The sequence below is a fragment of the Saimiri boliviensis genome, chromosome 17 (genome assembly GCF_048565385.1).
Source record: "Saimiri boliviensis isolate mSaiBol1 chromosome 17, mSaiBol1.pri, whole genome shotgun sequence".
Classification (NCBI taxonomy): Eukaryota; Metazoa; Chordata; class Mammalia; order Primates; family Cebidae; genus Saimiri; species Saimiri boliviensis.
In genome coordinates, this window is record NC_133465.1 from 18,889,042 (window position 1) to 18,908,261 (window position 19,220).

At 52.4% G+C, this 19,220-nt stretch overlaps 2 protein-coding genes across 9 annotated transcripts in view; both read left to right on the forward strand.

The window, feature by feature from the left end:
- FLCN (folliculin) overlaps positions 1–13,350 on the forward strand; it is a 39,327-nt gene extending 25,977 nt beyond the window's left edge. For 6 of the 7 annotated variants that reach the window (XR_012514570.1, XR_012514574.1, XR_012514571.1 and 3 more), the window contains 8 exons: positions 1,586–1,699; positions 2,242–2,365; positions 3,456–3,587; positions 3,681–3,786; positions 4,562–5,400; positions 10,428–10,544; positions 12,504–12,630; positions 13,270–13,350. Coding sequence is in view for 1 of the 7 variants with exons in the window: in XM_074388309.1 (XP_074244410.1) it covers positions 1,586–1,699; positions 2,242–2,365; positions 3,456–3,587; positions 3,681–3,786; positions 4,562–4,763 (678 nt within the window). In the remaining 6 variants the exon portion in view is untranslated. Of the gene's footprint in view, positions 1–1,585; positions 1,700–2,241; positions 2,366–3,455; positions 3,588–3,680; positions 3,787–4,561; positions 5,915–10,427; positions 10,545–12,503; positions 12,631–13,269 lie in introns of those variants that run through there. The other variant, XM_074388309.1, reaches the window with a different exon arrangement.
- Positions 12,657–18,368, forward strand: PLD6 (phospholipase D family member 6). Of its 2 annotated transcripts, XR_012514576.1 has the most exons (3): positions 12,657–13,567; positions 16,256–16,930; positions 17,995–18,368. XR_012514576.1 is itself a non-coding variant. In XM_003929312.4 (2 exons), the coding sequence occupies exons 1-2, from the start codon at positions 13,129–13,131 to the stop codon at positions 16,501–16,503; spliced, it is 687 nt and encodes a 228-aa protein (XP_003929361.4). In that variant the 5' UTR covers positions 12,657–13,128; the 3' UTR covers positions 16,504–18,368. The 2 variants fall into 2 exon arrangements, 1 of the variants encoding a protein (XP_003929361.4); XM_003929312.4 differs by having other exon boundaries at positions 16,256–18,368.
- Positions 18,369–19,220: the final 852 nt, after the last annotated feature.

Genomic DNA, 19,220 nt, shown 5'->3' on the forward strand with positions numbered 1-19,220 from the left:
CAGAATTGGAGGAGTGGGTGTGGGTTGCTCCATGCAGGGGCAGGCTGCATCCTTGATAAGATTCTTCTGGCCGGGCACAGTGGCTCACCCTGTAATCCCAGCACTTTGGGAGGCCAAGGCAGGCGGGTCACCTGAGGTCGGGTGTTTGGGACCAGCCTGATCAACATAGAGAAACCCCATCTCTACTAAAAATACAAAATTAGCTGGATGTGGTGGTACATGTCTGTAATCCCAGCTACTCAGGAGGCTGAGTTGCAGTGAACCGAGATCAGCGATGGGAGCAAAACTCTGTCTCAAAAAAAAAAAAATTCTTCTGTATTTATTTTTCCAATGAGCACTGATTCATCAGAAGGGTGTTACTTGTTTTGGAAAATGGAGTAAGACTGATTTCATGGCAGATGCCCTTGGGGCTTCTGGATGAAAACACTCAATCCATTGAAATCCTACATTCAGCTGAAACCTTCCCTGTCCATTGCTTATGTAGATGAAGGTTGGAAGGCGTGTGGAATTCCTCTGGAGGTGCGACTGCTTTGAGACTCTTGGGGTTTGGTCAAATGTGGTATTGTGGCCTCTCTCTCTCTTTTTTTTTTTTTTTTTTTTTTTTGAGATGGAGTTTCGCCCTTGTTACCCAGGCTGGAGTGCAATGGCGTGATTTCGGCTCACCGCAACCTCTGCCTCCTGGGCTCAGGCAATTCTCCTGCCTCAGCCTCCTGAGTAGCTGGGATTACAGGCACGTGCCACCATGCCCAGCTAATTTTTTGCACTTTTAGTAGAGACGGGGTTTCACCATGTTGACCAGGATGGTCTCGATCTCTCGACCTCGTGATCCACCCGCCTCGGCCTCCCAAAGTGCTGGGATTACAGGCTTGAGCCACCGCGCCCGGCGTGGCCTCTCTCTTAAAGTTTTGTTTCAAAGCTGTGTTTGGCTTCTTAGAAGCAGTGAGACAACAGGCTGGACTCTCCTAAGGTGTCAGTGTCGTAGAAGCTAATAACAGGTGGGGTCTGTGGGGAGGCTGTTCTGGGTTAAAGAATAAGGACATGATAACTAAAGGTAGTCATGGTGCTATAGTAGCTCCTGGATCAAAAGAACAGCAGCCGCCAAGCAGGCAGGGGCCCTGTGCTGGTGCCTGTGGCTGGATTTCAGGTGCGTCCATTGTGGTCTCATCATGATGGGCTCCAGTCATGGAGCCATCATGTCTCAGCTGTGGAGACATGTTCTCCTGGGTGCCGCCGGTCGAGGGCCCTACAGCCTGCTTTCAAATGCTTCAGCAAAAAGTATCTGTAAAAAAAGGTGAATATTGCAGGAAGTTAACATCTTTTTGCTTCAAATTTTTAAAAACAAAATTGGGAGGCAGATCTTGGAGCAAGAGCTTTGGAATCTGGCTTTTAAGTGCAAACCTGGAACTTCTGTCTCTCCCCATTTAACCCTGGGCTGGGCACCGCCCCCCTGAGAAGATAAGTGACTTTCTCCTGAACCTGTCTTTGCTCTACAAAGTTTTCTGAACACAACTCAATAACTTCATGGGAAGGGAGAAGAAAACCATTTCTCCTAGTCACGCCAAAAGCACTTCGTTCTCTTGTTTAGGTCCTGGGAGCCCCGTCTTTCCACATGCTGGCCTGGCACGTTCTCATGGGGAACCAGGTGATCTGGAAAAGCAGAGACGTGGACCTCGTGCAGTCAGCCTTTGAAGTGCTTCGGGTGAGAACGTCTCTTCCATGGGTGTGCGGCGCAGAGCAGTGTGGGCCTAGTGCCTGGCATCGGGTGGGGCCGCTGAGGTGCCCGACTGCCCTGCGCAAGCTGCAGTACCCCACCCTGCCTCCACCTGGGGTGCAGTGGGTGTGGAGGCCAGGTCTGGTCTGATGATGTTGAAATCATCAGAAGGTGTGAGTGTGCCTGCTGACTGCCTGGCCTGAGAGGGACAGAAATGCATGTGACACAATCCTGGTTCAAGGCTTCATTGTGGGATGTGGTAAGAGACAGACATTTGTGCAGGCAAGATTAATACAAGAGTTAGCTCCACAAAGCGAGGGGTGGCACAGGCTGGTGTGTGCCTGGCGGTCCAGACTGGAGTTAGCCTGATGGCAGAGAACCCCTCACCATGGGCTGAGTCTGAGGCCTCCTCTGGGAGGAGGGAGGCCTTGGACTGGGCCGCAGGAGGCGTGTGGGGTTTAGTGGAGTGTGGATGGCCGGGGCCGAGGGCTTCCTGTCGTCCTTGGTCTGAGTCCTGCTGTCCTCCTCAGACCATGCTGCCCGTGGGCTGCGTCCGCATCATCCCGTACAGCAGCCAGTACGAGGAGGCCTATCGGTGCAACTTCCTGGGGCTCAGCCCGCACGTGCAGATCCCCCCCCACGTGCTCTCCTCAGGTGCGTTCCACCGAGGGCTGTGGGGCCGTGCCCTGCGCTCAGGGTCCCCGCGCCTCCGGCCCAGAGTGGAAGCAGATGGCTGTCGTGGGTTGTGGAGGGAGGAGGCCTCACTGCAGGGCCAGCTTCCCCCATGGCTCTGGGCCTCCACGCTCCATCTTCACACAGGCGGGGGTAGGTGGGTGGACCTGATGGGAAGGGTGGCTGGCAGGGACTGTCCTCAGCAGGCTGCAGGTCACCGTCCTGGGGTGGGAGAATGTGTGCCCTGGCCAGAGGATCCTGGTCGTCCTGGTGAGTGGGTGCCTATGAGATGTGGGAGGCCTGCCGAATGCTGGGCTTGGGCCACCGGCTTCTGTGGGCACCACCGTCCGCCCTTCCTCACAGTTGTCCTGTCCCGCCTTCTGCTCTCCTCCAAGCCTGTTTCTTCCTCTCACGTACCCGAAGCCTTTCTGGCCTTCACTGGTGTGGTCAGGGCTCAGCAGCAGAGACCCAGGAAGCTCAGTGGCATCCCTGGTCTTTTGGTTTGGGGATGTCCGGGGGTCAGCCCCCTGGGCTCGTCTGTGACTTCCCCAGCACAGCTGTGAGCAGCAGTTGCTGACTTGTGGTCTGAGCGGAGCTGCCCTGAGCCTCGGATCAGCACCTGGGCTGGGTCCTGAGTCCCGGCAGCAGTGCCTTTTTTCCCGGGTAGCACTGGAAACACAGGCTCTGGTTTCAGACAGACTTGAAACTCTTACCACTACCATAGGCTCTGTAACCTTCGGCGGGTTATTTAACATCTACAGGTCCGTTTCCCCGTCTGTGAAATGAGGCCATGGTGGGACCACCCTCATAGGGCTTCTTAAGTAGGAGGTCAATTGATGTATGTAAAGTACTTTGTGATTATTGTAATATAATAAATTATTAGTTTAACTGAGGCGAAAGTTAACCCTTAACTATTCACAGACACCTGAAAGGTCCTAAATAGCAAAGCGTTGATCTCGGCAGCCTTTTCACCGGCAGCCCTGACCTGACGTGAGCCAGCGTGGGGCCGGCGGTGGGCGAGCGCGGGGGAGGTGAGGAGTACTTAGGGGCCGTGGGCCTGGTGTTGTCACAGAGTTTGCTGTCATCGTGGAGGTCCATGCGGCTGCACGCTCCAGCCTCCACCCTGTAGCGTGTGAGGACGACCAGTCTCTCAGCAAGTACGAGTTTGTGGTGACCAGTGGGAGCCCTGTAGCTGCAGACCGAGGTGGGTACCCCCAGGCGGGCGTCCTTTGCATGGGAACGGGCTCCCGCCCTGTGCTGACGCCTGCCCTCGCTCTGCCCCGGCCCTTCTCCCCAGTCGGCCCCACCATCCTGAATAAGATTGAGGCCGCCCTGACCAACCAGAACCTGTCTGTGGATGTGGTGGACCAGTGCCTCGTCTGCCTCAAGGAGGAGTGGATGAAGTAAGTGGCAGTGTGGAGGCCCCTTTGCTTGCAGGCCGAGGATAAAACCCGGAGCCCGTCTCCAAAAGAGGAGCTGGGCCATGGCCACTGGGAGGTGCTGAGAGTGGAGGTTGGGGCCGGGGTACCAACACCAGGTCCACCTCTGCGGAGCTCAGGTGGCCTTGGGAAGTGGTTGTCATCTCTGACCGCTGCTTCTGTTTGGGGAGGTGGGGGTGGCACCTGCCTGGGAGAGCGGTTTCGGCTTGGGCGAGGGCCCCAAGCACGCGGGAGGGTTGGTAATGGAAGCTCTGTCATCTGCTGTGCAATTAACTTTAGAACCTGAAAGCCCAGTAACACCTGCCGACCCCCCACCCCGCCACTTTTTGTTTTTTAAGCAAGTTTACTTTATTTCCTCCTGCCTCAATTCTTGGTAATTTTTTCATCAAATTTATTAATCAAACGTCCTGATTTACAATCATGCAGTGAAGCCTAGGAGCATTCCCCGTCTTCAGTGAGTTTAAGGAAGGGTTTTCTTTCTTTCTTGGCATCTTAACAGCTTGAGGGAGGGTGTGGGAAGCACCCAGGCCTCAAACCCGACAGAGGGCCGAGCCCAACCCCAACAGTTTCCCTTCCTTTCGGGGCACAGCGCCTTCCAGCAGCTCAGGGGCCTGCTGCCTGGTGGGTGCAGATTCCAGCCCTGCCTGTGCAGCTCCTGCTAGTCCCAAAGCCACTGGCGGTGAGCAGGGCTCGGGAATTGTGCTGCGGTGTCTGAGTGTTTTGTTTTGGTTTCCTGTAGCAAAGTGAAGGTGCTTTTTAAGTTCACCAAGGTGGACAGTCGGCCTAAAGAGGACACGCAGAAGCTGCTGAGCATCCTGGGCGCCTCCGAGGAGGACAACGTCAAGCTTCTGAAGTTCTGGATGACTGGCCTGAGCAAGACCTACAAGTCACACCTCATGTCCACGGTCCGCAGTCCCACGGCCTCGGAGTCTCGGAGCTGACCTGCCACACACAGCCGCCTGAAGATGGGGGTGGCTGTCCACAGGCCCCTCCAGCCACGCACGAGGGACTGTCACGTGTTTCTGATTTGCTGGAAGGAGCTGTGTCCCAGCAAGGAATGGAAACTTGGGGCTGGGCTCGGCCCTCTGTCGGGTTTGGGGCCTGTGTGCTTCCCACACCCTTCCTTAAGCCACTGGAATCGCTGAAGAGGCACTGAAAGGCGTGGGGATGTTGGGCTCCCTTTCTTGGAATCCCTCGGAGAGATGCCTAGGACAGCTTACCCCTCAGGCCCCTTGTGGTCTTAGATTTCAAAACCCGACGGAGAAACAGGTCGGGTTGGTCCGACTCCGTATGCAGGCACAATGACATATCCACTCTCGAGGTTAACATTCAAGCCTTTCCATTTGAAGTTCAGCACGTGTTTCTGGGCCTCGTGTTTGAGTGTACATTTTGCTGCAGTTGTGAATATTCAGTACATTGCCAGTCCTTGGTCACCGAGTCGTCGTTTTTTGAGTCAGGGCTCTGCAGGAGACTGAGGAGTGAAGTGGAGCTGTTCCTCATCTTCAAGTCCCCACAGATGTGTGTTCTGAAGTCATGGGGCTCATCATCTGGGGTGTTCCCCCTCAGGTGCTTGTGAAGGTAACCTGTGGCTTAACGATGGAGCCCCTGATCATTTTTGCACAAAGATGATAGGTTGCTGAGGTGTCAGAGCGAGCATCTGACTTGCCCAACCCCCTGGATATTCGAGGCCTACCATGCTTTTATTCTGTATCGCTTTTGCGCCTTTATTGCTGCTTTCAAAATTTACATTTGGCTACAGTTAACTATTTTCGGAGTGTGGTGATTGAAGACAATTTCATCATCCCACTGTACTTTTTTGTTTTTAAAGAGACAGCATCTTGCTATGTCATCCAGGCTGATCTCAAACTCCCAAGCTCAAGCAGTCCTGCTTCCACCCACGGCTGTACAGGTGCCCCCCCCGCATACATTTTTAATAAGGATTCATAGCTTGGAGGGATTTTATGGCAGTTTTGCTGGTTTGTTTCTAGTTTTTTGTGTTTAATTTATACTTAACATGAAGACTAAGTTTATATAACTAGTTATCTGTATAACGCAACAACATTGGAACACAATAAATATGTATTTTTGTAAATGGTTGACTACATTTTTTTTTTTAAGGTGGAGTTTCGCTCTTGTTACCCAGGCTGGAATGCAATGGCGCGATCTCGGCTCACCGCAACCTCCGCCTCCTGGGTTCAGGCAATTCTCCTGCCTCAACCTCCTGAGTAGCTGGGATTACAGGTGTGCGCCACCATGCCCAGCTCATTTTTTGTATTTTTAGTAGAGACGGGGTTTCACCGTGTTGACCAGGATGGTCTCGATCTCTTGACCTCGTGATCCACCCACCTCGGCCTCCCAAAGTGCTAGGATTACAGGCTTGAGCCACCGCGCCTGGCCGACTACATGGTTTTATTGGTTTGATGCCTAATATTTACTTGCTCTCAGGCACAGGAAATACTATGGTTAAAATAAGAGCAGCGAGTGGCCAATTCATACATGTAAGCTTCTGCATTGATTGTAGACAGTCTTCTCAAAGTTAGTCTTTGGAGTTGGTGTGGGAGAGAAAACATTTATCCCAGGGACATCTGTTGAGTGTCTGTGCCCATGTACTTGGCATTTTTATTTTGAGACAGTCTCTGTGGCCCAGGCTGGAGTGCAGTGGCGTGATCTTGGCTCAGTGTAACCTCTGCCTCCCAGTTTCAAGCGATTCTGCTGCCTCAGCCTCCTGAGTAACCTGGACTACAGGTGTGTGCCACTGTACCTGGCTAATATTGTTGTATTTTTAGTAGAGACGGTGTTTCACCATGTTAGGAGATTGAAACTCCTGACCTCATGATCCGCTCACCTTGGCCTCCCAAAGTGCTGAGATTTGCAGGCGTGAGCCACTGCGCCCGGCTCTGCTTGGCATTTTGTTCAGCTTTAGGAAATGGCTCATCCCTTAATGATATTTAAAGGCATGTCCATCTGAGAGGAAGATGGCTGGAAGCACCCTGGGTGACCGTGGCAGTCCCCAAAACACGGTTCACGGTTGAGTCATCTACCTTGAGGTAGGGGAACCTCTTGACCTGTGTGAGTCAAGAGAAAGTGAGGAAAGAGATGGCTGCCCACCGTCCTCCCTAGCTTCAAGTAGATTTCTGTTTCCCTCGTGCATGGCATTCCTGGGAACGCAGTTCTGTGCTCAGTTTTTGCCAGTTGTCTGCCAGTCTAGTGGCTGAATCCACTTGGCAAGTAGGAGCCCAGCGAAAGTTAGCGCTGCATTCACTTCAGGAGCGTGTGCGACCTGGATTTCTCATGTCTAACAGCCTGCTGGCGAGGGGCAGGTACAGCCCTACACCGACTGGTGTTTCTAGGCAGCTGTGGGCTTTTTCTCCCTGAGAGCATGCAGTTCTTGAAGACTTTTCCTATTAGTTGTGATTGCAGAAGAGCCTTAGGCTGAGCTGAATCTGTGTCAGGCCAAGACGAGGCCATACTGCTCTCCTGGTGAGGGAACAGGGATTCCTGATTTTGTAGCTTTTCACACCAAGTGGAAGAGACAGAACACAAATTCCCAATCTCGAACCTTCCTCGTGTGTTTGAAGGCAGTCAAGGGTTTCCTGATTTTACATTCAAGATACCCTCAGGGCTGGGCACAGTGGCTCATGCCTGTAATTCCAGCACTTCAGGAGGCCAAGGAAAGCGGATCACTTGAAGCCAGGAGTTCGAGACCAGCCTGGCCAGCATGGTGAAACCATCTCTACTAAAAATACAAAAAAAAAAAAAAAGCTGGGCTGGTAGTGTACGCCGGTAGTCCCAGCTACTTAGGAGGAGACTGAGACAGGAGAATAAGTTGAACCCGGAAGGCGGAGGTTGCACTCCAGCCTGGATGATAGAGCGAGACTCTGTCTCCAAAAAAAAAAAAAAAAAGATATTTACACTCAGTTTTCTTTTCAAGGGAAATGGGTCATCTTACAGATTCCAGGAACAGGCTTTCTGAAGCATTTGTTCAGCTTATTGGGCAGTTACCCAAGCATGTTCCCTAAAATTCCTCCTTTTTTTTTTTTTTTTTTTTTTGAGAATTTTGCTCTTGTTACCCAGGCTGGAGTATAGTGGCACGATCTCAGCTCACTGCAACCTCTGTCTCCTGGTTCAAGCAATTCTCCTGCCTCAGCCTCCTGAGTAGCTGAGACTACAGGCAACTGCCACCACACCCAGCTAATTTTTCTATTTTCATTAGAGAGAGGGTTTCACCATACTGGCCAGGCTGGTCTCAAACTCCTGACCTCAGGTGATCCACTCGCCTCAGCTTCCCAAAGTGCTGGGATTTCAGGCCTGAGTCACTGTCCCTGGCCAGCTTTAGTTTTAGTTTCTTTTTTTTTTTTTTTTTAAATAATCATCCTAATAAATGTGAAGTGATACCTCCTGTTGCTTTGATTGCATTTCTCTGACGATTTATGACATTGAGCTTTTAAAATATACCTGTTGACCATTTTCATGTCTTTGGGAAAATGTCTATTCATGTCTTTAGTCCATTTTTTAAAAATTAGGTTATCAGTCAGAGGAGCTGCTTACATATTTTGGAAATTAACCCCTTCTCTGATAATATAATTTGTATAACCTTTTAAGAAATAAATTGTAGGCCGGGCGCAGTGGCTGAAGCCTGTAATCCCAGCACTTTGGGAGGCTGAGGCAGGCGGATTACGAGGTCAGGAGATCGAGACCATCCTGGTCAACATGGTGAAACCCCGTCTATACTAAAAATACAAAAAAAATTAGCTGGGCATGGTGGTGTGTGCCTGTAATACAGCTACTCAGGAGGCTGAGGCAGGAGAATTGCCTGAACCCAGGAGGCGGAGGTTGTGGTGAGCCGAGATTGCGCCATTGCACTCCAGCCTGGGTAACAAGAGCGAAACTGCGTCTCAAAAAAAATAAATAAAAAGAAATTGTAGGCCGGGCGTGGTGGCTCAAGCCTGTAATCCCAGCACTTTGGGAGGCCGAGGCGGGTGGATCACGAGGTCGAGAGATCAAGACCATCCTGGTCAACATGGTGAAAACCCGTCTCTACTAAAAACACAAAAAAGTAGCTGGGCATGGTGGCGCTTGCCTGTAATCCCAGCTAGTCAGGAGGCTGAGGCAGGAGAACTGCTTGAACCCAGGAGGCGGAGGTTGCGGTGAGCCGAGACCGCGCCATTGCACTCCAGCCTGGGTAACAAGAGCGAAACTCCGTCTCAAAAAAAAAAAAAAAGAAATTGTATTGTGTATATTTAAGGTACACAACATGATGTTATGAGTTACATATACACACATATACTAAAATGGTTTTAGAGCCGGGCACAGTGGCTCACACCTGTAATCCCAGCACTTTGGGAGGCCAAGTCGGGCAGATCACGAGGTCAGGAGGTCAAGACCATTCTGGCTAACACGTGAAACCCCTTCTCTACTAAAAAATTTTTAAAAAGTAGTAGGGTATGGTGGTGCGTGCCTGTAGTCCCAGCTACTCAGGAGGCTGAGGCAGGAGACTTGGAACCGGGAGGCGGAGGTTGCAGTGACGGGAGATCGCACCATTGCAGTCCAGCCTGGAAACAGCGAGACTCCTCAAAAAAAAAAAAAAAAAAAGAATTTTATTGATGTAATTGCTGACAGAATAAATTTTACTTATTTAAGCCATATGACTGGACATGTGTATCCCCATGAAACCACCAGTTAAGCTGAGAAACACCCAGCACTCCACTTCCCTGTGGCTTCTTCGGCCCTCCAGGCAACACTGGTCTGCTTTCCTCAGTCTAGTTTGTATTTCCTAGAATTTTCTGTAAATGGAATCATACAGTATGTATTCTTTTTGTCTGGCTTTTTCCACCCAGCTTTGTTGAAATTCATCCATGTTGTAGCATATATGAGTACTTGTTTTTTTGTTGTTGTTTTTTTGTTTTTGTTGAGACAGGGTCTTGTGTCACCCAGGCTGGAGTGCAATGGCACGATCCCCGGTCACTGCAACCTCAGTCTCCCAAGCTCAAGCAATTCTCCCACCTCAGCCTCCTGAGTAGCTGTGGTTACAGGGACATGCCACCACACCCAGCTAATTTTCGTATATTTTGGTAGAGACAGTGTTTCACCATGTTGGCCAGGCTGGTTTCAAATTCCTGAACTCGGCCGGGCGCGGTGGCTCAAGCCTGTAATCCCAGCACTTTGGGAGGCCGAGGCGGGTGGATCACGAGATCAAGAGATCGAGACCATCCTGGTCAACATAGTGAAACCCCGTCTCTACTAAAAATACAAAAAATTAGCTAGGCATGGTGGCACGTGCTTGTAATCCCAGCTACTCAGGAGGCTGAGGCAGGAGAATTGCCTGAACCCAGGGGGTGGAGGTTGCGGTGAGCCGAGATCGCGCCATTGCACTCCAGCCTGGGTAACAGGAGCAAAACTCCGTCTCAAAAAAAAAAAAAAAAAAAAAAAAAAATTCCTGAACTCAAGCTATCCTCCTATCTCAGCCTCCCAAAGTTCTGGGATTACAGGGTGTGAGCCACTGTGCCCGGCCACTTCATTCTATTTTATTGCTAAATAGCATTCCCTTGTATAGATATACAAAAGTTTGCTCACCTGTTTACCTGCTGACAAATGTTTGTTTCCAGGTGTGGGTTATTGCACGTATGCCTGCCGTGAACCTGCCGTGAACACTGATGTACACATGCTTGTGTGAATGGATCCATCCTTTCTCCTGGGAGTGGGATACCTGGATCATATGGAAGGTGCATGTTTAATATTTTAATACTTTTTTTTTTTTTTTTTTTTTTTGAGACGGAGTTTCGCTCTTGTTACCCAGGCTGGAGTGCAATGGCGCGATCTCGGCTCACAGCAACCTCCGCCTCCTGGGCTCAGGCAATTCTCCTGCCTCAGCCTCCTGAGTAGCTGGGATTACAGGCACGCGCCACCATGCCCAGCTAATTTTTTGTATTTTTAGTAGAGACGGGGTTTCACTATGTTGACCGGGATGGTCTCGATCTCTCGACCTCGTGATACACCCGCCTTGGCCTCCCAAAGTGCTGGGATTACAGGCTTGAGCCACTGCGCCCGGCTACATTTTTAATTTAGAATAATTTTAGATTTTCAGAAAAGTTTCGAAGATAGAAGAGTTCCATTTACTCCCATCCAGCTTCCTTTATTGTTAGCCTTTTACACTCCTTTCACACATTTGTCAAAGCTAAGAAACTGACATTGGTACAAAGCGATTAAGCTCCAGACTTTATTTGGATTGCACCAGGTTTTCTGTGAATGCCTTCTTTCTGTTCCAGGATCCAGCCCAGAACACCATATTGCCCCGTTTTCCCTTTGTCCCCGGCTCAGTGCCCACTAAGCCCTCAGCCGCCTTAGTCTCCCCTCCGTTTATGCTTAAAGCAGGGCAGCCTCCTTCTAACAACGCTGGAGATCCAGTTGGGTGTGGGTAACACCCCCCAGGGGCACCGAGGAAGGAGAACTGTGCAGACCCCAGGCACAATTAGTGCCTGAAGTATAACTCACTGCTTACTTATATCTAGCTTATATATAAAATCATACTAGGTCCCGTATGATCTTTCTATATAATCATATAACTTACTGCTTACTATATGTAGCTTAAATATATATAAAATCATACTTAGTTCCATATAATCTTTCTATATAATCATATAGGTATTGCAGTCGGAGCTGTACTGACACATTTAGTGCTGATTTATAGAATCCTCTGCATAACCACATAGTAGTTTGTAGTAGGAGGAATGCCTAGAGCAGTCACAGAACAGAAGCAGTACATGGGAAAACAGCCAGACCAGGACAAGAACTGAAGACGCACGCAGTGGCGTCCCTGCCTGAAAGGGCATAAGACGTATGGCAGGCTTGGCGCAAGAGCCTCTCCTCCTGAAAAAGGAGTGGTAGTACCTTGCATCCAGTTCCTGTGGAAAGTAGGCCTCAGGCCTGAGAGCCTGCAAATAACCGAGGGAGAAGAACCCCTCAGGTGTGACCAGTCTCGGAGGCTGTACACCCTGTCAGTCTTTTCTCGCTTCTGTGCTAGCTCAAATCATCCTCCTATAAATAAGAGCACAAGTCTGTCAGCTCCCACTGCATTGGCTTGGAGTAACCTTCTATTAGAAATCCTTTGACATCTCCGGCCCCCAGATAAGAAGTGTTGTGCAGGACACCTATTGCACACAGCCCACCTTTTTGCCTCGGTGAGGGGTGGACCCCTTTTCTGTACACGACCCTCTACTCCCTAATGCACACAGCCCATCTCTCTGCCCAGGTGACATAATGGTGTGGCCCCCTCACTTGTGACTCATGTAATTATGTATGCCCTATCACTAAGCCTATAGATGATGACGTCGCTTACGACCCTTCCCCCTGCTTGTACCTAAAAAATACAGACGCTTCTGGGCGTTGGGGCCTCGCCCGTCTCTGCTCATAGGTGGCATGCCCCCACCCCTAGCCCAGCTGCTCTTCTCCAGTTCTCCAGTGTCCTGTCTCTTTACTTCTCAGATCCTGCACCTCACTCAGCACAGCATAAGGGCCACCCCACAACCCTGTCGGGCCAACAGCCCTACAGTTGGGCTGGAAAAAAAAAAACCTATAGGGGCCTAACTCTGGGCTTAGGCATCCCCACTACCCCACCGCCTCCAGCAGGCTGGGTTCCAGTGCTGCCTCCAGCTGTGTGGATTCCCCGATATCTGTGTTTCCAGGTCCCTCCCCAGCCCGAGGGGACAGTGAAGGTGTCCACATTTCCCGAACAGCTCTGCTGTGCTCCACACGAGGAAAGCCGGGGTTGCTGAGGCTTCCGGGTCCGCGGGCGGTCTCTGGCCTGGGCAGGTGAGTGGTGCAGCGAGGGCCCGTGGCCCGCAAGCGTGCATGAGGTGCCGGGGGACGGCGGGTTTGGGGGCGCGGCTTGGTGCAATAGTGGGAGGTGGGACCTGGGGGGCGTAGCCGAGGGCCTGGCTGGAGGGGGGAGTAGGGGGCGCGGCCTGGTGTTGGCAGCGTGTGGGGGGGAGGGGACAGTGGTCTGGCGTGTGAGGGAGGTGTGGCCACCCCTTGGGGACTACGGACGGACTGGTGGGGGGGGATGGGCTCAGCTTGGTGAGTGTCAGTTGTCGGGGAATGGCGCGGCCTGGCACCTGTACTTAGGGGCCTGGGGGCGTGGCCTGGCACTTGGCGGTTGTTGGCGCGTGACGGGGGCGTGGCCTGGCACGGCCCTCGGGGGCTGGGGGCGTGGCTTTGCTCAAGGCTGTTGGCGGCGCGTGGCGGGGGCGTGGTCTGGCGCCTGGTGGTCTAGGGCTGGGGGCGCGCAGGCTGGCCAGCCAGGGCAGCGGCATGAAGCGGTTGCGCTGGCAGGTGGCGGCTGCGGCGGCCGTGGGCCTGGCGCTGGCCCTGGAGGTGCTACCCTGGGTGCTGCGCTGGCTGCGGTCCGGGCGGCGGCGGCTGCGGCGCGAGGTGCTGTTCTTCCCGTCGCAGGTGACCTGCACTGAGGCTCTGCTGAGGGCGCGGGGCGAGGCGCCCGCCGGGGAGCAGGCCGCGCTTCCTGACTGCTGCCTGTGCGGCCTGCCTCACGGCGAGAGCTCGCTGAGCCGCCTAATGCGCGCCCTGCTGGCCGCCCGCGTCAGCCTGGAGCTCTGCCTGTTCGCCTTCTCCAGCCCCCAGCTGGGCCGCGCCGTCCGGCTACTGCACCAGCGCGGGGTGCGAGTGCGGGTGGTCACCGACTGCGACTACATGGCCCTCAACGGCTCACAGATCGGCCTGCTGCGCAAGGCAGGTAGGCCCGGCCCGGCGGGGGCGCAGGTGGACACTTAGGGGAGGGGGTCCGGGGTCGGCCTGAGACCTCATTTGCTTTTCCTCGTGGCCATGGTGGGGTCGGGGTGGTTTAACGCGGAGAAAGCGGAGCCCCCTCAGATGGCCTAGCCGGCTGCGCGGGCGGAAGCGAGCAGGGCCCTTGGTTGTCTCCGCGGCGGGGGTGGTTCTCCCAGTGACTACCGCGCTGGAAGCAGGTGCCCGCGTGTGCCGGCTTAGAGGCGGGGCGGGCTCCCCCAGGAACTCCCCGCCCTACCAGCGGAGGAGTTTCCGTGACTGCTGCATCCCGACCCGCCCTCCCGCAGGCTGTCGGAGACCCCCGGACGGCCTCTGGTGACCCGGATCCTGCTGGCAGGGAAGCTGGACGCCAGGGTTGTGCTGGGACTTCCATACTAAAGGGCTCCAGGGAGAGGCGGCCACCTGCTGCTGAGCAAACCTCAGGCCACCAGGCTTTGGGAGACCTAAAGATGTGTTCTAGAAGGCAGCACCAGGACGTCCGGTGGTTTTCTCAGCTGCATAAGGAGGGGGAACACATATCTCTCTGGCGGGGGTGCCTCTCTCACGGGGTTGACAGAGAGAACAGGAAATGTGAATAATTGGGATCCTTGTCCTGCCTGAGGATTCTCAGGCCATCCTGGCCCAGTTCGGTGGCCCAGCCTGCTGTTGCCTTTGGTGTATTTGCACCCACAGGCTCTTGGGCTTCTCTGTCTCCATCACTCAGGTACCCAGAAAGTCACACCTGCACATGCAACCGTTGGATCTGGTAATTCTGGTCACAGTGACTGAGAGACCGTGGAGTCCTGGGAACTGTCCAGCTGGGCAGTGGCCACCAACGCACTGTTCCTTCTGCATAGCCGCGGCCTCTTGCTGACTTGGGCCGCAGCCAGCCTCCCTCTCCGTTCTGGGTGGTGTGGGGCGTGTTGCACCCCGCGTAGGAACAGAGTGGGGTGAGAGGTTTTCATATTGAGGATGTGCCTTTCTCTTTTGGCAGTCACAATAGTTGCCCTCTCAAGTGTTGGTCTTTTTAACGGGGGAGGTGTGGGGACCTCCAGGCGTGCACAGCAGTTCTGTTTGAGTTGCTTTTAGAAGTTGTAGAAGCTGAGGTTTGTGAAGAACTTTCAAGAACCCCTAGACCAAGGTCCCATCCGATCCCCTCTGTGCTTGGCCTCTCAGTGTCCTTGCTGACTTTGAGGCTGTCCAGTGGCATTCACCCATTCAAGGAAGGAATGTCCCCCAGGAGCTGGGACACCCTAGGGCACAAGGCCAGGTTCCCATGGGGATACCAGCTAAGTCACGCATATTTCATTTAGGGCAATAAGAAGGGTCAGGAAAACTTCATAAAGCAGGGTGAGAAGGCAGTGGTGTGGGAGGAAGTGGTGTAGGCCAGGTCAGCTGCCCAGGGGCAGTGACACTCAGGGCAGGGACCTTGATGACACAAGTGGGCTGTCCGGAGGGAGAGGCATGCGGCTGGAAGGGGCAGCAGCACAGACACCCTGGGCCACAGACTGGCTTCCTTGTGAGGAGCCGCAGAGGTCCTCTGTGGCTGACCATGGGAAGTGGTGAGCGCGCGTAGGCCGGGCTTCCCCCGAGAGGCCAGAGGTGGCAGGCCTGGGGAGGGGCTGGTGGTTGGGGCAGTAGATCCCGGTGGAGGCAGGAGGTGTCGGCAGTGGTGAGGCTTTAGATTGCCCACCGTTTGCATGGCAGCACCGACAGGGCCTGCTGGTGGAGTGGCCAGAGCATGAGGAGAAGGGTTGGATCCCCCAGGTGAGGAAGCCACCAGGCGCAATGCGGGACGCACAATTAAATGTGGATTCCACACGCAGGGAGTGAGTTTTAGGGTATGTTCCCAGTACTCCATGGCACATACTTCCCTTCAAAAATGACTATCTGAAACTCCATTTAACTCGATGTCCTGTATTTTGATGTGGAAAAATCTGGCAACTGTGTTGCGTGGCAGCCTGTTTAAAACTTTTAAGCCCCATTTCTAATGGCCTCATTCCTTGAGCAAGTCGTGAGTGAGGCAGTGTTATTCCAGGGGAGAGAGACACAGGCCCTTCCCCGCAGGAATTTGAAAGCTGGTAAGAGGGGAGGTGGACATCACTGGTTTTTGGTGAAGGAAGCAGGGAGTGCGGAAGAGGAGAATTCGTTTGTGCGTCAGTTAGTTAGGGCCCTTCCTCCCTTGGTGGCCAAGGCTGTACCAGTGAAGTGGGCTCTGCTCCCAGACTCCCGGGCCTCTCTGGACAGAGTGGGCACAGTCTCAGCCTTAGCTGTGGAAGAGTCAGACTCTGAAGGCAAGGAGACCCACACGCTGTCTTTGCCCAGGTTGCCTCTGACTGGGTTAGTGACAGCCTCGGCAGCAACCAGTAGCCCCGAAGGGACATGCTACATAGACTCAGAGGTGTGGTCTCACTCAGACCACAGCCTTCCCAGTCCCCCATGGCCTGTGTGTGATGCTCTGGCCCCATGAGTGATGTCCCCTCTGTGGTTCTCAGGATCCCTCCTGGGAGCTTAGCCGCCACCACTCTGTGAAACATGGTGGGCTTTCCTGGCCCAGCAAACTGGAAATAAATAGTAAAGCCATTTGCCCCCAGGAATAATCCACACTGGAGGCGGGACTCCGGAATGGGATGCAAGCACCTTGTCCCTTCCACAGGTATCCAGGTCCGGCACGATCAAGACCTGGGCTACATGCATCACAAGTTCGCAGTCGTGGACAGGAGGGTGCTCATCACTGGCTCGCTCAACTGGACCACACAGGCCATCCAGAACAACAGGGAGAACGTGCTCATCATGGAGGACGACGAGTACGTGCGGCTTTTTCTGGAAGAATTTGAGCGCATCTGGGAAGAGTTTGACCCTACGAAGTATACTTTTTTCCCACAAAAGAAGAAAAGTCACTGAAGCTGTGCCCCACTTGTCTCCAGAGCTGGAGGGGGATCACTTTCATGGTACAGAACTCTTGGCACCTCCAGCCGAAACCAGACCTAACCAAGAAGGGGACTGTGCCCTCCCTTTGCTCTAGTGCCGTTCACACGCAGCACTGGGGCAAAAGGCCTGGTGCAGAGACCTCAGCACTAGAAAAACATTGTTAAACTCCTGGCCATTAGAATACTAAATTGAACTAAAGGTTAGGGAAGGGAATGTCTGTTATTTCAGGTCAGTTATTTTGGGCGAGACCTTTTTTTTTTTTTTTTTTTTTTTTTGCCCCTCTGCCAAAATAACTTCAGTCACAACCTGCCACAGGGGTGCTTTCAGGAGTGTGGTCTTTATCTTGGTTTGGAATCGAAGCTTCTGCCACAGTACAGAAAAGGCACAGTGCCTCCTCCAGGTTGGTCCCATTCCCTTCCCTGATTCTAGAAAATCTCTGCTTTGCCTGACTTGGCCCTTTTTATGTCTCTGTGAGAGTTCTTCCATCTCTCTATGTGGCATGCTGGGGATTGGCTGGGGCCAACAGTCTTCTTGTCCCTCACAGTCTGTCCCTGTCCGGTCTCTGTCATCAGAGTGGGGAGAGGAAGGGAAGAGCTGAGCGTGCAGTGGGGGTGGCAGGCAGCCTTCGGAACAACCCTGTGAGCGTCATTGCCACCAAAGGCTGGCTGTTCCCTTGCTTCCTTGCATAATTTCTCTTTATAACCAGTATGCATGCCAGTGCCAAGCTCTGCAGCCAGCCTGTCCTTGGGTAGTAAGTGCAGTGGTCTGTCAGGACCGATGGCCAGCAGCTGCTTCTGTTGCCAAGGTGGGCTTTTAACTTTTTTTTTTTTTTTTTGAGATGGAGTCTGGCTCTGTGGCCCAGGCTGGAGTGCAGTGGTGTAACCTTGGCTCACTGCAACCTTTGCCTCCCAGGTTCAAGTGATTCTCCTGCCTCAGCCTCCTGAGTAGTGGGGATTACAGGCACCCGCCACTATGCCCAGCTAATTTTCTTTTTTTTCTTATTTTAGTAGAGATGGGGTTTCACCATGTTGGCCAGGCTGGTCTTGAACTCCTGACCTCAAGTGATCCACCCACCTCGACTTCCCAAAGTGCTGAGATTATAGGCGTGAGCAACCATGCTAGTCGGGCTTTGAACTTTTAATATCCTTATGTTTAAGGTAATTTTGTTGTGTGTTTAGAAGTGACCTTACCTTTAACACCTGTGGACTTAGTGTGTGCACATTGCGGGCTCAGCATAACCCATCATGGGACCAGAGGAGAGGAGAGGAGAGAGCAGCTTCAGGCTATGGTGTCTCCCGTATCTGTGCTCTTATTTGCAGCTCAGGGTTTGCATTCACAGGTAGAACAGGTGTCGTACACTGTGAAATGTTTTAGGTTATTTGTTTATAATTTGTATGTCATACATAGATAGCTCCAATGACATCTGAATTTGTGACTTCACCATCTTGTCATGATGCGCCCCAGGTCCCGTCCGGAGGTCTGCCGGCTGTGTGTGTGGTCTCACCTCCCTGGCTCATGCTGACACTACCATCCAGAGACCCTCCAGTACTGTGTGTTTTTCCTTTTTAAAGTTACCTTTCAACAACAACAAAAACAAAAAAAGTTACCTTTGACTCACAATGTTAGGCAAGTCAGCTTGAAGTTAATTTTTTTAAAAATTCAATTGAAGCTGTGAAGTATAATATACAGATTGGAAGTCACCAGAAATTGTTTTAGTTTGTGAATTCCCACGGTGTATGTTCTGAGAAGAAAACGGGAGAATGTAGCATCTCCTGACTGCGAAGCCACGAGGCCCTGGACTTCTGGCACATCTCAATAAACATGTTCTTACTCTGGAATGTGAGCGCTGTGTTTCTTTGCCTTCGCCTGCTGCTAAGTCATTCAAATTGGGGCTACTCTTTGTTAAATACTTTTTTGGGGGGCAGTATACAGCTATTTACAAACTGTTAGTCAAAGAACAGGAGACTCAAAAAGGAGTAAAACTTTAAGATGTTACTTGGGTGAAGAAAATAATGTATACAGTGGTCCATTTCCAAGACAAGCTGCCTTGAATCATCTTAGGTCAGCAAACCACGGAACAAACTATGTACTAGGCCCCTCCGGACAGCTGACGCCTGTTGTCGGCTTCCCCTGCGCCCCCTTCCCCTTCCTTAGTTGCCTTCACCTGAACCAACAGAGTTTAGTCTAAAATGAATTACTAGCCTGCAAAATAGCTCGCTTTGTCCATTCTTACCAGCCGGCCTGGCTACTCAGGTGTTGTCAAATACTTGAAGAGCCCTAAGCTAAGGTTGCAATGCAACAAAATGCAGCAAGACAACCAAAAAACAAAAAACACCCCAAGTCTCTACTTAACAATCAGTAAGCAACGTCTGAGAAGACTGCTTCATAGTACTCAAGCCTTAGAGGACGGAGGAACCTGCACACTAGTGGGTAAATGGCTTGCTGAAACTGCTGGGTGTGCCCGCTCATCAGACACCCGATCTCAAAAGATTATTAAAAGCCTCACTTTCACTGTTCTCCAGGTCTTTGAGTCCATTCTTTGGTTTGGAGGGGTGAGTTTGTTTCTCACATTGGGTGCCTCCTAGGTTAAAATATTTCCCAAAATGTCCAGGTGCTGTCTCTAGACTAGGAGTTGGAGCGAGGCTCAACCCCTGCTGTTGCCCTGACTTGTGTGACATGCACCCTGCCAC